Here is a 16,435-nt window from a genome sequence, read left to right on the forward strand (position 1 = left end):
AATTTAAATGTCTAACGTAGGCAAAAATATTGAGGAGGAAACATGTTTCTTTGGATGATGATAAATGGGATAACATTCTCTTTTTCAGTTTAGAAGACTAAAGTGTTTAACATTAATAATATATCATTCAAACCTGAAAAGAAAAGTAGTAAACCTGAAAGGAAAGATACACACAGTTTTGCAAGTTTTGAAAAGGGATTTAGAATCTTCCTTTCCGAACACCTGCCCAAGCTATGGCTGCAACCACAGCACCCCCCAAATGAACAGATCCTGATACTCGACTGTCTCCCTGCAATTTGACAATCAACAACACTCTTTAGTATTCTGCCATAATTGATAAACGACAACTGTAGTTCAAATAATATCATGTGATTACTTATGTGCAATGCGTTTTTAAAGTATCAGCTTTAGATAGTGTTAAAAAATATGTGTGGTTACACAAGAAAGGACAAACTACAAAATGATATTAACATGGCAGCTTCTTGGGAAACCATGATCAAAGAAAATTCATTAAAATGGTTTGGACGTGCTCAAAGAAAACCAGTGAGGAGAGTACATCACACGGGATCTCATTGTAAATACTCTTAAGAATTAGGTTTATGATCAACCCAATGACCACCATGTGACTGATGATGAAGTTGTTTTGACAATTCATAGTTTAAAACTATCGCATTAGGAGTTAAACATCATTTGTATGATATATATGTATAAGGCTATTTTTTCATTGTTTCTAAACCTTAATTGGCTTGGCTATTTGTGATTAACCATTATGTTAAGGCAACTAGATTGTAACAAAAAGACCTACTTGTCTACCATAGACAGGACAACACCTATTCAATCTTGAAACAAATTGTACTTTTTAGTAGAATAGTGACAATAAGTTTAGAGCCGTGAATCTCGTCTAAACTACCCAAAGCCATTACAACTAAGGCACCAACCCAATCCTAGTGACTTATTCTGCAAAAATTATGCTGATGTCATTGAACTAGTTACAACTCTAGCATTTGATCATCTCTACAACAAAAATACTCAAGATGGAAAATATTATGAGCGAGAGTAAGCCTTGGAGTTCACCATACCTCTAGTATCCTGAGCATATCTCTCCCAATAAAAAAGATGCCCTTAATTAACAAGAAGTCATAAGACAAGAAAAGGATATGTAAGTATCTGCATCATAAACTTCACAATCTTGGCTTAACATGATAAAAGGTTGAGAAGAACATACCAGCAAGATCGCAGGAACTGGTATAAAGAAGTCGAGGTAGAGGGTTGCTTTTGGAAAGAGAAATATGTCAAGTAGCATAATAGCATTCACAGCTCCACTTGCCCCCTAACGATTGCCAAGTTCTAGTTCAATTAATCACAGGCAATGATTTTAACTAATGTCTTAAGCTATACAAAAACGGTAATTTTCTATGTCTATACTTAAATAACTTGATATTCTAGTTATAATGATAGGAACAATTTAAGATTTAAGAGAACATTAAAAATGACATTTCCTTCAACTAGGAGAACGCAATTGAGAGCAATGGACACACAAAGTAGATCAATGCTGGTACGAAATGCCAACTCTCGTACACATTGATGAATGCCATAATGTACTAAAAAAAGGGTAGAGCACGAGATGGAAAGAAATCATTAACTACATTGAATGTAACCAGAGAATTTTTCTGCCCTGTCTTACTTAGCACCCATGCAAAATTAAATTTATGTAGCAATATCCTCTTTATTGGATTCTGAATAGAAATTATTTCAAGAAATCAACAAAGTTTAAAAGTAAAAGGTAAAACATAATTCGATGAAAACATAGCTGGTAAGTCAAACCAAAAACGTCTTTAAGCACAAAGCACGTCCTATATTCCTTAAAGAAGAGGAACCCATTATATAGTTTCTAAAAGCTTACCAATGCTAATTCCCTTGTCGCAATCATAGCTGCCAAGTCCTGTTGCAAACAGAAAGCAGAGCAACTTTGAAATTCAATAAGAGATAAAGTATTCACTTTTGCTCATATGATGAAATTATTTGCTAGCCAGTAATCACCACCTAGGCATAAATATGTTTATCAATTTGCCATTGCATACTATAGTAAAACAACTTATTGGAAAATCATTTATAGAATTTTGATCTAAATTAAATGCACAAAACATTTCAAGAAAAGTTTTAAGTTCATGAGTTTCAAAACTTACAACCTTACATGTACGTAAATCAAAATGAAAGTAAAATATATAAATTATATTGGGAAAGGTTGTGATTTCAAGTAGTTTATGAAGTAGGCAGAAATCAATTTTTTTGTTGATTTATTTGCTCTGAAAAAGGAAAGAAAGAATAATAGAATAGCTCAAGAGGCATTGCATTCAAATTGTAATCATGGGACCTTTGATGTTTGCGCTTTAAAGGCCTGGTGTATTAAGTAAAAAACAGCTCCAACAACTGCCCCTGAAAGATACAGCTTCAGCAGAAATTCGGGTCCAAAATTTCTTCCAACCTGCCCAAAACCCAATGGGAATGGTTAAAGAGTAATAGATGCTTAAAACACAGTATTTATTGAAGAAAAGCAGGATAAAAGCTTATCAACAAAGTGATGGCATCTAAATTAAACTGATTTTTTTAACAAGCCAACTAACCAAGCTATATGCTACAAGAACAATTGTAGGAATAAATGATAGAGCTACATGATGGAATCCCTGTGTGTCTCAAGCACGAAAAAGCCTACTATATATAGAATGTACATTGTATTACATAGAGGCCTAGGTCCATATGGTAAAATACATCTAGCACTCCCCTCAGGCTAGCATATGCACCAAACTTTGTTACAAATATAATTAATTTTAGGACCCCACAGTGATTTGGTAAAGATATCTTCCAACTAATCATTGGAGTTAACAAACTAAGTAGTAGTATTTCCAAATACAATCTCTTCATGCACGAAGAAACAATCTATTTCAATATGTTTGGTTCTCTTGTGGAATATTGGATTTGAGGCAATATTAAGAAAACCTTGGTTATCACAAATGAGTTTGGCACTAGTGAGGTTGGCTGAAACGATGCCAAATGCCCCACCACAGGTGACTTTCAGTGAGGGAAAAAGAAAAAAGTTGCTTGCTTCTAGGCGAGTATGAGGCCTTATGGTGTCACCAACTTTGGCAGCACAATGGTCATTTGGGTAGGGCGATTCTAATGTGGGGTCATTGGTTGGAAAGCTGGAGATGACGACAATGGATAGTGGCAGTGGAAAACGGCAAAAAATGGCTGGAAAAAGAAGGCACAACAAAGAAAGGATACCAAAAATTGGAAAGAAACATGATATTTGAAGAAAAAATGGCATCGATAAGCAATGGGTCTACCAAGAGGGCACAAATTCAACTAGGCTCAAGATATCATGTAGGAATAAATGATAGAAAGTCAAATGATGGAACCCCTATGTCTCAAGCACAACAAATGACTTTGTTATCTATGCTAATAGATAAAGAGGATACCAATTCTGATACCTGCTTCTTGTATACACATTTCATTGTACAATTTACCTTTATTGTTTGGGTAACTACTTCTATAGATAATTGTTTTCTATTTCTATATTTCTGTAACTAATTTTGATATCTGTTTTTCATATATACATTTTGTAGTACAATTTTACACTTGTTTTTGTAAAGACCTAGAAAATTGTTTTAGAAACGGTAGTGGTTTAAAAATAGTGAGACTCGATTGTTTTAATATTAAAAGGTTTTAATATAAATGGAATTGTTATTGTTGGAAGTCCCACATCGACTAGAGATAAGGCCAATTCATAGTTTATAAGTGGGTGCAAACCTCACCCTACAAGCCGGTTTTGTGGGGTTGAGTTAGGCTTAAAGTCCACTTCTAACAGTTATAAACAAGTTTCATTATTTTAAAACACACTATCTCTCTAAAAACCACTTTTTTAGAATTTTCTAATTTCTCTCTAGGAGTTCTTCTCTATTCATCTGATTGAAGAACTGAGACCGTAGGAGTGATCTTGACGACGAGTTCTTCAATTTAGATCAATCAGTTTCTCTGTTTGAGTAAGTAAAAATCCTTTCTTTCTTCTGTTCCATGTGGGCTGCTCATTTTGCATGTAATGTTCGAGTCTTCTATAAGACTCTCTATTGATCAGTGATATTAACAGTATACCCTGATCGTATTTTTGTTGTCTGTGGATACAGATAGAGCTCCTTGAGCTGTGTGAGCGGAATAGGGTTCTCTAGAGCAGTTGGTCTTCTAAAAGGTAAGGGAAGCTAATTTGTTTGTCTTTAATTTGTATTATGAAGCATGAACTGATAGTTAATTGTACGTGGAATTAATGTATGTTGATTATTATACCTGAAATGATGGTTTTTAGTATTAAGTGTGTTTGGATGCATGTAATTGGTTGAATGATTGTTTATGGACTTTGATGTTTTTGTTTGGACTTGAATGTTGAAGAGAAAGGAGTTAGATTGAGTTATAGGTCATTTGTTTTGGGTTAAAATGGAGGTTTTGATAGGTGAGTTTTAGAAGTAAGGGTCTAAGGAGAGAAATTGTAATCTAGGACATGTTGTAGGGACAATTGAGACTTGTTGGTAGCTTGAGTGGCTAAAAATCTGATACGGAAATGAGTATGAGTCAATAGGGTGGTTTAGGAAGGTTTTTAGAATTAATTTAGGGGTTTTGGAGAATGAGATTTTGTTTTGGTAGGTTTCAGGCATGTTTGAGTATTTGAGGTCTGTCTTTGAGTCATTTATGACTTGTTCAGACCCCTAAGTGGTTTAGTCATGAGCTAAAACTTGTAGAACTGAATTATGGTCTCTCAAGAGAGGTTTTGGTTAATTTGAGTTGGAATCTTGTTGTAAACTTAGTTTAAAACTAGTTTAATTTGGTTCATACACTTTTGGTTAGGTCAATTGTAGCTTAGAATTCTATGTAGAAGTGGTAGAAGTTGGTAAAAGTGATTAGGATAGGTCATGAGGGGTTGAGGGTTGCAAATTCTACAGACTTTGGTGCTGCAGAATTATGCAGAGTGGCTAAGCGAGCAAAAGGGGTTCGCTGCACGAGTATACGAGGGTTCTGGCAGTGAGTTTCAATGGCTAGACGAGCCAGTTCACTGAGCTTGTGGAGCTCACTGTTTTGGCTCTTGTTGGGCGAGTGGATATTGCTCGCTAGACAATTGTTGGGGTTTTTGGTAGTGAGTTTAAGAGGCTAGGCGAATCAACTCGTTGGGATGGAGAAGCCCTCTGCCTCTATTCTCGTTGGGCAAGTGGTTTGGTTCGTTGGGCGAGCCTGTGCTCGTTGGGAATTCTGTTTCTAGCGCTGGGCGAGTGGGTTTGAGTCTGATTGGTTGTTTTAACTTCCTTTCTCTTATGTGCATAGTTTTAAATGGTATGATGGTTAATTTTATGATTTGTGGTATGGTTTGGAACATATGATTGGATGGATGAGAGGTTTGTAAGAGTTCTAAGGAGAATTCTTAATGGTTGTATTACAGTGTTGTTGGTATGAATGTAGGGAGCTCAGTCCTAGGAGTTATCCTGACACTCTAATGATTATTCATTCTCAATTAGAGAGAAGTGATACATGTGATAAGAGTAGCAGGAGGTCTTAATCTAGGTGCTTCGAGTATGGCCTAAGACGTAGTACAGACTAACCTTGTGAATATGGTACGGTGAAACCCATTGGTAATGGCTCTGTAGAGCAGTAATGGTTCATGGTATGCCTAGGATGTTTGTTTAATTTGGTATGAACTTTATGTATGATGAATTTTGATATCCTGTGTTTGTTTCTTTTAATATTAACTTACCCTTACTTTTGTGTTGTTTGTTTGTGTGTTTTGTCTTCTCTTTTGTAATGATCACCTTAATAGTGTAAGCTTTGGGGGATGTCAGTGGTGAGCAGGTGCTAGGAAACGGTGGAGCTAAAGCGTAAAATAGGAAGATTGGTGTCAGTTTTCTCTGGTTCATGTAAAGGTTTTTTGTTTAAGTTTAAAATTTTTTAAATGTTACAGTTTTGGTAATTACTTTTATGTTACGATAACTATTTTCAGTTATCTTACCTAATGTGGACAAATACGCTATTGCGTTAGTGGTTAGTGTTTCCACCAGTATATAAAATGCACATTATTTAAATAGAGATTGATCTAGGCCCATATAGTAGAGTACATCTGCCAATAATAATTAAATCAATTTATTGTGTATTTTCAATGAGAATAATATCCTTCTTGTTTTTAAATCATGGCTTCAAATCTTATTGATCCAAAGGTTAACTCCAAGTTCTAACATATAGTAGTAATTTAACTCCTAACACACATATTGGCAACAAAAAGGAAGAGATACACCTATTAATACGACAATAGAATTTAAAAAAAAAAAAACAAGCATTAAATGAAGACAAAAACTAGTGAAAAATAATGATACAAAAGTAGCCACTTACATTCAATCCAAAGAAGTAGAGTCCAACCATATTGGAAACTATATGCCAGGTATCTACGTGACTAAATGCATTGGTAATCAGAGTGTGCAAACGTCCACTCTTAATATTGTCCAAAGAGATCTGTTCACAAGACGTAATTAGAAGTCTAGATGGTGTTTAATCCATACAGACAATAACATTGAAGGTTGAAACAATACATTTCTCAATTCCATCATTCAACAGCGGATAAAGTGCAACACTCTTTGATGTTTGATTATATCATTTGAAATTATCCAAGGTTTAGGTATAAAGTGGCGGAGAAAGATAAATGGGATTGAAACACATAATGATATTAATATACTAGTGTGATTTATATTTTGTAAAACCTACACACTAATCTTTATTTATAGTATATATTAATCAAAATCCTATAATTAGGGAAACAATTTATGATAAGATGAAATGCAATACCTAATTCAAAGAGCTAATAAGGAAACAAGGAAATAAGGAAAATAATCATGCGTAGAGGATAATCTAAGATATGATGAGATATTTTTGCATGTGCTAACAAAATCCATATTGTCATGAAACAGCTTAAATCAAACTCATTCCAAAAGTGTTTACCACGTAAATGATACACAAATAACAGAGAATCCGAAAATTTAAACTAAGGAAGGACAGGAAAGAATCTACACAAAAATAACATGGTTCAATTGAAGTGTTAACAAACTTCAATGTACATCAACGACACAATCTGCTATGAATAGAGATTACAACTTGAAATTTCTCTCAGTGAATTCTAGCTCAACTCTCACGGTTTCTTGTTAATATACTTGGACAACAACTCTCAGTTAACAATAATTGTAGGTACAGGTTCCTATTTATTCAACATAACAACCATAACTAACTTTAGTGAAACATGCTTGAACTAATGAGAGAAGACACACGAAGAGTACTTCCTCCTACTAATTTGAAACGTCAATTTAGGCAGCTTCTTCAGACAGAAGTTCTAGTGAGACTATCCACCACATAGGCTAGAAGTTGCATATCTTTTGTTGGAGGGTCTATTATAGTTAAACGGTCTAGGAACCTTAACAAGACCTTACTGAATCAATCTTCACACATACTAATATATATACATCAGGTGTGAATTTGCTTCAAGCATCCCATAGTATCTCTAAAAAATAAACTTCGACTTCAAAATGAGGATGTAATGGTTGTCAGGAATTAATTAAAGCTTCAAAACTCTAGGATTTTCCCTTTCTGTCCTTGATAAAAAAAGTTGCGTTGATAAAGCTGCAAAGACATTAGTGATATATTATGCCACTATAGCACAATCTTATGATGAAGGTTGGCTAAGAAACAAGTGATTGACCAACACAGGTGAGCCAAAGCAAATCTCAGGAAATTATTTCTACTAGTGGCAAAATCAAGTTGTAAATCAAGAAACTCACGGTAAAATTGTTCATCATAAACTTCTCATCTGCTATCCTCCACAATAAAAAAATACCAACATTAGCTATAATCAAGCCCAAAACCACGTCATTAGATGTTAGCCCACGGAGCCATGATCTCCTGCAAACAGGATCAAATTTATTACTGAAATGACCATATTATATGTAAAATTGCAAACAGACTAAACAAGTGTACTACAGTTTAGACACCCTGACCTTTCTAAATTATATGCTAAAAATGTCATGTTCTCGAAATGAAATTAATGTTTAAAAAGTTAGGCAGTTTTGGGCCTCAAGTACTTATAGAGAAGAAGACAATAAAAAGGTAAAATGAATTAAATTCATTTCATTGGCTAAATTCAAAGTTCTTTCTCTAATAGAGAGATTTCTTACAAGAATTTTTTAAACCACTTTTTGTGGTCGGCACTACTTTCCGGGATTCTTATAGTACCACATTAATTTTAAGAAATTCATAAACAATCTTGCTCCATGAGTAAGAGATTTCAAAAAAATATATTCTACTTGGAAATTGTTTAGTTTAGGGGAAAAAAAATAGTTTGTTATATAAGAAACAGTGATGTTAAAGAAACTGACAAGAAACTTTCCTTGAAGTTAAGATTGTGTCATGTAGAATCTCTCCAATGATAAAATATCTTCATTTTTTGGTTTCTTCACGTCTAGGTCAAGTAACTCGTTAACCAACCATTTAGAAGGATGGTTGAACTTAACTTTTAAAAGCTCAAGCATAAGAGTTAATTTTAACTAGAATGTGATGCTCAATTCATCAGTATACCGTCTAGTTAATCAAAGAATAACTCAGTATGATGACCCCAATGAGCATGCAACCTCGCGGTACAATCAGGCAAGGAATATATACTTTGTTTAAGAAAACATAAGAAGAAAATGACACAAAAAAAAAACTATTAAACCCAGGCCACTGGAACAAGAAAAGACGAAGCGATAATTACCAGGAACGCCGGGAGAATTCACTATTGTAGTTGAAATTGAAGTTGTGCCGACGAAAATAGTGAAAAATTGACCTGTGATCTAGTAAGAGGCTTCTGGCGCGCACTCCGAGGAGAGAGTTGAAGGCGAAGCAACGCGAGATCATAGGTCGGGAGAGAAAGGGGCGGAGTTTGGAGGAAAATGAGCGACATGAGTGAAAGTGAAGAGATTGGTGAGTGAGGAAGGAAGAGGGAATGTGGTTGCGTTGATGCAAATGGGGTTGTGAAGGTTTGAGAATAGAGGAGAAGGTGTGGAAGATACTATGAGATTTGGCGTGACCATGGGGGTGCTGTTCCACCACCACTCTGCGAACTAAACTCTGCATTTTTCAAAGTGTTACGTCTTCAAAACCATTGCATTGATCAATGCAATGTAACAGACCTTCAATGGAAAAGGGGTTAAAATTTTATAAATTTATTTATATGAATAATTTGCAAATTTTCTTTTACATCGTATCGAGAAGGGGTATATATAATATTTTTAATGGAAGTAATGTTTATGTAAATGACTTTTACTTTTTAAAATTTTTATTAATAGAAGTTTCATTTGTATATTCAACTTGTAATTGTTTTTTAAATGGAAATGGTGATTTCATACCCTACTATTTTTTTTAATGTTGACCCTAGTTGATCGATTTTCAATTTTTGTTTATGTTTGTAAGGGCTTGAAAATATATGGCAGTTGGACCTTATGTTGAGACAGTCAGGCCCATAAAGCTAAGGGCACTATGACCTTAGGAAGGAACCTTTCAAAATCTGAGTTCATTATCTCAGTTTTCCATTCTCTCTCTAAAAAGTTTGCTCTTCCATTTCTCTCTGCTTTCTCTCTACCATTCCCTCACATTTAGTGGTTGCATGTTGGATTAGGTGGTGCTCAAGTGACCACGGCGTAGAGACCTTCGCAACCATCCGAATAGATTTTCATTCTTCAGCGGGTAAGTAGCTCTTCACTGTTCTCCGCTGTTTGCGACCTAGGGCAAGTTGCATGTGCCTAGTGTACCCTCCTTTACGTTTTTCTCCGTTCATTCTAGCTTTAAGAGTTGTTCTTGATCAGCGCATTGTGGGTTGTAGGGTGCTGTTTAGATTATTCGCGTGTGGGGTACTGTAGTTGCGGGTCTTTGAGCTGAGCAAAGAAGTTTCAAGGTAAGGGGAGCTAATTAATTTTCTTTGAATTTATTTCTTTAATCTGCTTTGTAAATGAATGCATGTTGAATTTCGGATTGTCGTGCGGTTTTGTATGGTACTTTGGATTTTAAGTATATAGGATGGTTTGAATTGAATGGTGTAATTGATGAAACTCGTGATTGATTGTTTTATAGTGAGTTTGATGAACTTAATTACTGTATTTGATCATGTTAGAAGTGTTTTGGAGTGTGAAATCTGTTGTAACTTTAGCTAGGTAGAAAACTTGGTGATTCGGTAGTGTTTTAGGTTCTTTTGGAGGAAGTGAGGTAATGAATTTGAGAGTTAGGGGTTCTGGGTATAATTGGGCTATTGGGGGCAGTCTTAGCAAGTGGATTGTGACTTGTTTGAGTCACCAAATTGGTCAGAATAGGTACAAAGTGTTAGAATTGGGTTTGGGGTCCTCTAGTTATTGAGTTTGATGTTTTGGAGTAGAAATTGAGTTGGTGTAGTACATCTAATTCCTATCCAAATGACCAATGCAATACTTTACTTTCATCTATAAACATATTTCATATCAATATTAGTGTTACAGATTTTAAATTGTTCATTTGGATATGTCTAAGATGCACCAAAACCAGAAAAATCACGTTACTGTCAAAAACTGATAAGAATAATTGATTATCTCACTTGATAATTGATTATTCTAGTCAGAAAGTTGTATCTTCTTCAAAGCTCTCGCAAAAAATCGATTATCACATATGATAATCGATTACTGTCGTCGAAAAATCATCCAGGACAGTTTTGGATGGTTTTCGGGACTCTGGATATCATTTTTGGACGTTCTCTAGGTCGTTTTAGGGGTTTTGGACCTTTCCGGAATTGTTGGAGATGGTTTCAAAGTTGTTTTCCTTGTCTAAGTATGAGTTTAAGGGGTTTTGTGTTGTTTAGTGGTTCTTCTTGGACTGTTATTGTCTGTTAATGTACATGAAATTGTTTCATGTGATTTTTGATGACTTATTAAGTTGTTTGTGGTCTTTTGAAGTACAATTAGTATGATATCTATGTTTGTATGCCATGTAAAAGTGAAAGATTATATGTAATGGATTTTATAATTATCAAAGACTTGAAGTATGGTTTCAAATTGAAAGTATATGGTTGTATTAGTATGGTTGATGGACGTAATTCCATGGATCTCAAAGGGAGGTCACATGGTGGTGCCCTATAGTGTTGGACGTAATTTCATGATCTTCAAGGAGATGATACATGGTGGTGCCCTTGTAATGTTTAGAATGATTTGCATGGTAGCTCAGTCTTAGGGGTTTTCCTGACGCTCCAATGGTCTTTCATTCTCAAGTAGAGAGGATTGATCCATGTGGTGAGGAGTAGCAGGAGGTCCTAGTATTGGGTGCTTCCAGTATGACCCAAGGTGAGTGATAACGGACTAACCTCGTGAGTGTGGTAGGGTGAAACCCATTGGCAATGAATTTGCAAAGCAGTAGAGGCCACCATGAGTGCATAACCCGCCATAGCTCGACAATCATTCTAGTCCGGACGAGTCAAGTTTAAGTGCAACAAGTCAATGTGTGTGTAGAGTAATGTATCTGTCTTTGCTTGCACATTGCCTGTGACTGCTATGACATGATTTTTTATATCTAGCTCACCCTTGCTTGTGTGTTTGTGTTTGCTTGGGTATGCTTTCTTTTACAATGATCATCCACTTGGATGTGAGCTGAGATAGATGAGGTGCCTCTAGAGCAAGCTTTGGAGGAAGATGATGTTGTTGCTTAGTCTCCTTAGGGTTCTCTTAGTATTTCTTGTATTTTGAATTAGGGTTTAGTTATTTCATCAGTTCGAATTACTCTATTACATTTAAGTTTTAAATTAGGACCCAAATTGGGATGAGTGTAAGCTTAAAACTTTATTTAGGGTCTACTCTAACGGTTCTCTTTTATTCAAATGTGAACTTACTATGTTATATGATTCTATATAATATGAGATGTTACAATGTTATTATCTTTTTTTTTACTTGAAATTATTTATTTTGATGGTATAATATTATTTATCGTGAGAAATGCTTTTTTTTTCTTACACAATGATTTATTTTAGTGTGCTTCTTTTAAAATATTTGTGGATTTAATATTTAGAAAAAAAATTAAGGAAAGAAAATTAGATAACAGCTAAAAGAAATATATTAGTGAAAAATACAAATATTATAATATATGATTTTTAATACTTAGATAATTTGTTCTATAATAGTAAACAATATCATATTTTAGTTGTCCAAAAAGTGTTATTCAATCAGCACTAAATCATTCAAATTTGGTAAAAAACTTATTTCTGCCGCCAGTATAGAGATAAAATCTACTACAAATAATTGATATTTAGGATATTTATTACGTGGATAATTGATATTTTAATATTTATTTATAAATAGATTAGAAACAGGTATTATAATATCTTATCCACAAGTACCGTTATCCTCAAATAAAAATAATAATTTAATTTTTATTTTATTTAATTAAATTAAAATAAAATTAATTTATATTTTATTAGATTAAATTTAATTAAAATTAAATTTATATTTATATTTAATTTAATATATATTAAATTTTATATATTTTTTATAATTTTATTTTAAAAATATATAAAAAATATATTTTTTAATATTTCTATATATTTACAAATGTCCGTGGGTTTTAAAATATTCGTGGACTTTTTTGAAAGGGGTACTCTTGTAAGTAACGAGTGGATTATGAGTTGAATTTTCAAGTTACGGATTGAATCGTGGGTAAGCACTATTTGTACCCTGACCTGACCATTATCATTAGGGATGGCAAAAGAATATGCGGGCACGAGTATTCGTAGGTAAAATCCACGGCGGGTAGTTATTATTCGCAGATATTTACCACCTACGGGTAATGGGTAGCAGGTATTTTAATACACACTTCTAAACGGGTGGGATACGAGTAGTATACTATTCGACCCGGAAGTACTTGTTACCTGCAAAAAAAAAAAATTATATATTTTTTAATTAAATTTAATTAAAAATAAAATAAATTTATATTTTATTCGATTGTATTTAATTAAAATTAAATTTTAATTTATATTATCTTTTATATATATATATGTTTTGTAATTTAATTTAAATTTTATTTTTAAAATATATTAAATATTCCTTTTTTTTGCGGGTATCCGCAGGTTTTAAAATACCCACGAGTATTTTCTAAACGAATACCCGTACGGATAGCTGGTCGAAATTTTATTCGACGAGTCGGATTGTCTGTAAATACTATTTATATCCGACCTGACCAGTTGTCATCCCTAAATATATAATTTAAATAAAAGCTTTAATATTATATATATATATATATATATATATATATATATATATATATATATATATATATATATATATATATATATATATCCAATGGCTATTATTATATGAACTAAAACACATAATTTGTAAGTTCTCTTTTTATTTTATTTTCAACACTCTTACTTCTTATCTTTTATATCTATAAAATTCACTTAAATCTTTAAAGTAATTTTTTTTTCTCTTAATACAATATTGATTGTACATTTTTTCCTTCCATGACATTAAAATTATGTATTCTCAATTTTATTAAATCAAATAGTTTATAAGTCACATTTGATTATTTCTAATTTTAGTATTTTTTTTTCACATAATAATATATAATTATCAATTTTAAATACACGTTATATAAACCCTTAGTTGATTAGAAAATATATATAACTTTATTTATTTATTTTATCTTTAGTTATTGTTTCATTGAATTTTTATTTTGTTAAAATAAGTTTCATTATATCTCAACCGTATTTGTCAAAAAAATTAGATATTCAAAGTATTTTAATTTTTATTGTACCCTTTTTCTTTCTTTGTCTGATTTCTTTCAATAATGTCTCAAATTATTTATATAACATGCATTTAATCTTTTTTCATTTTGTTAACATTTCTTTATTGTTTATTTTTATAATATAGAATACTAGTGTTTTTTATATAATTATTTTTTTCTAGTTTATTCTCATAAACATATTACTAAAATTATATAAAAGATGTTTTATTTAATATAATATAATAATTTATTATCATAATTCTTTTATCATCATCATAGATTAAAATTGAAATGATAAAAAATGTATATAAACATTCGAATTAATATAAATATAATTTTTTCTTTTTTATCATTCTTTTTCTTTTCTTTTTCATGTGTTGCCTATGTTAATTTACAGAAAAAATTAACATCAAAATTTACAAGTATTAACCACAATTTTCATAACATTCAATTCTCAAATTATTTGAAATCTATCTTAATTAATGTTTGGAATACTAGGTAACACCAAAATGATTTGTTTTTAGTCCTTATACTATCAAGCGATTTTGGTTTTAGTCTATCTTTCAAAATAAGGTACATTTTAGTCATTCTCCTTAAAGAAACTTTGATTTTAGTCCACAAAAACTAACACCGTTAAAAACCAGCTGATGTGACACAATTTTTTTTCTTACACTTTCTAACCTTTTCTCCCTCTCTCTCTCACCTGCAACGCACCATTCTTGCGGCTGGATTTCCACCACCACCATCGCCGGCGAGGATTTCCATCAGCGTCGTTGCTCACAACCAAAATCGCCACAACGCCACTGCTCCCCCGTCGCATCGTCGTCGGGATTGTCCTCCATCGTCATCGCACAACCTGCAATGAGGAAACAACAAACCCCATGGCAACCATTGACGCCGCCGAAGCACCTCTGCAAAATCGTGTCTCTTGTGGTTCAGATCCAGCACGCCTTCGAAGTAGAGAGAACCCCCAAATCAAGTTCGTCCATCAACCTTCGTCGCGCCACCAGGCGCCGCTGTCACTGGAGCACCTTGAGTTTGTCTCCTTTGCCTCCATCCTCGCGTCTCAAACCCTGTGAATTAAAAACCAGAACAGCGACCGCGACACCAGGTGAAACTAGTTCACGTTGCCGTCAATCTGCTCCCATAAGCAAACCAGAATTGCGAATTCGAATTGTGAAGCAATCTACTAGGAAGCCCACTATCATCGTCAAAGCCGAGGGCTAATGAAACACCCCCTCCGTCAACCACCCCTTCTTTCTCTCTCTCCACCAACTTCACCTTTCCCGTCACCAACACCACCACCTCCTCCACTTTCTCCTTCTTTCTCAACTCCTATTTCTTCTAATTCCACTTAGGGTAGTAAGAATCGTGGTAAGAGATTTTTGTTCGGTCTTTGTGTTGCCAGTTGGTCCTGCTTTTTTCTGCCTGGTGCTTGTGGTTTTGGGGTATGTTTCTTTACTGAAGTGGCGTGGTTTGAGGAAGAAGAAAGGTTTTGGCCACTAAGGGGTTTCATGCCTCAAGGGTAATTGGGAATGAGTTTTTTTGGGATAGTGAACAAAACTTTGTTTGAGTCTTTTGGGACAATAGCTGCAATAAAACGTCGCCAGCATAGCGGTATCTTTTCCAGTGAGAGAAGGAGAGTCGAAGTTTGGTGGTAGAGGGACGAAGATGAAAGGAACGAGTCAGAGGGAGGGGGAGGGAGAAAAGTTGGGAAACATGTGTACCTTTGAAAGAGGAACTAAAAACAAATTCGTTTGATAGTTTAGGAACTAAAACCATATTTAACCCATTATATAAAAAATATTTTATTTAATATAATATAATAATTTATTATCATAATTCTTTTATCATCATCATAGATTAAAATTGAAATGATAAAAAATGTATATAAACATTCGAAGTAATATAAATATAATTTTTTCTTTTTTATCATTCTTTTTTTTTCTTTTTCATGTGTTGCCTATGTTAATTTACAGAAAAAATTAACATCAAAATTTACAAGTATTAACCACAATTTTCATAACATTCAATTCTCAAATTATTTGAAATCTATGTTAATTAATGTTTGGAATACTAGGTAACACCAAAATGATTTGTTTTAATACAATTATATATATAAGAATAAAGATGAAGATAACATTGGAATTTTACTTTAAAGTTAAAGAACTTTTATTTTCGGGATGAAGATAAGATAATGATTCCGGCACCTTACCATAATTGTTTTTAACTAAATATTGAATTATATAACAATCTACATTAGTACTAAGTGTATAAATCAGTTAGAACGAGGTTGTTGTAGTTTGACTAGTAATTTTATCCAATTCAATAATATAACTCAGTTGCAAATAAAAATATAAATAATGTTTATAGAGGTAAAGCAGCTGTAATATACAATTTTTTACATTAATATAGTCATTAAATTTTATATTATTTTGTCCCGATATAAATTTCAATTTTCATGTTATAACTTTTATTTAGCTTAAATTGCTCATTTACTATATTTAAATTGAGAAGTTCTTTTGGATTAAAAAGTTTCCGTTGAGAATTTATAATTAGACCTTCTGCCAGTCTCATAAAGGTTAAAACTTATTAG

General features: G+C 33.1%; 1 protein-coding gene across 1 annotated transcript; it reads right to left on the reverse strand.

Moving 5' to 3' along the window:
- Positions 1-29: 29 nt before the first annotated feature.
- LOC108335784 (RHOMBOID-like protein 12, mitochondrial) lies at positions 30-9,261 on the reverse strand. Its single transcript, XM_017571938.2, has 8 exons — positions 8,822-9,261; positions 7,854-7,974; positions 6,421-6,540; positions 2,375-2,485; positions 1,904-1,942; positions 1,226-1,330; positions 1,080-1,121; positions 30-289 (listed from the first exon to the last, which is right to left on the reverse strand). The coding sequence occupies exons 1-8, from the start codon at positions 9,181-9,183 to the stop codon at positions 200-202; spliced, it is 990 nt and encodes a 329-aa protein (XP_017427427.1). The 5' UTR covers positions 9,184-9,261; the 3' UTR covers positions 30-199.
- Between the last annotated feature and the right edge of the window lie 7,174 nt (positions 9,262-16,435).

The sequence above is a fragment of the Vigna angularis genome, chromosome 1, assembly GCF_016808095.1.
Source record: "Vigna angularis cultivar LongXiaoDou No.4 chromosome 1, ASM1680809v1, whole genome shotgun sequence".
In the NCBI taxonomy this organism is placed as follows: domain Eukaryota; kingdom Viridiplantae; phylum Streptophyta; class Magnoliopsida; order Fabales; family Fabaceae; genus Vigna; species Vigna angularis.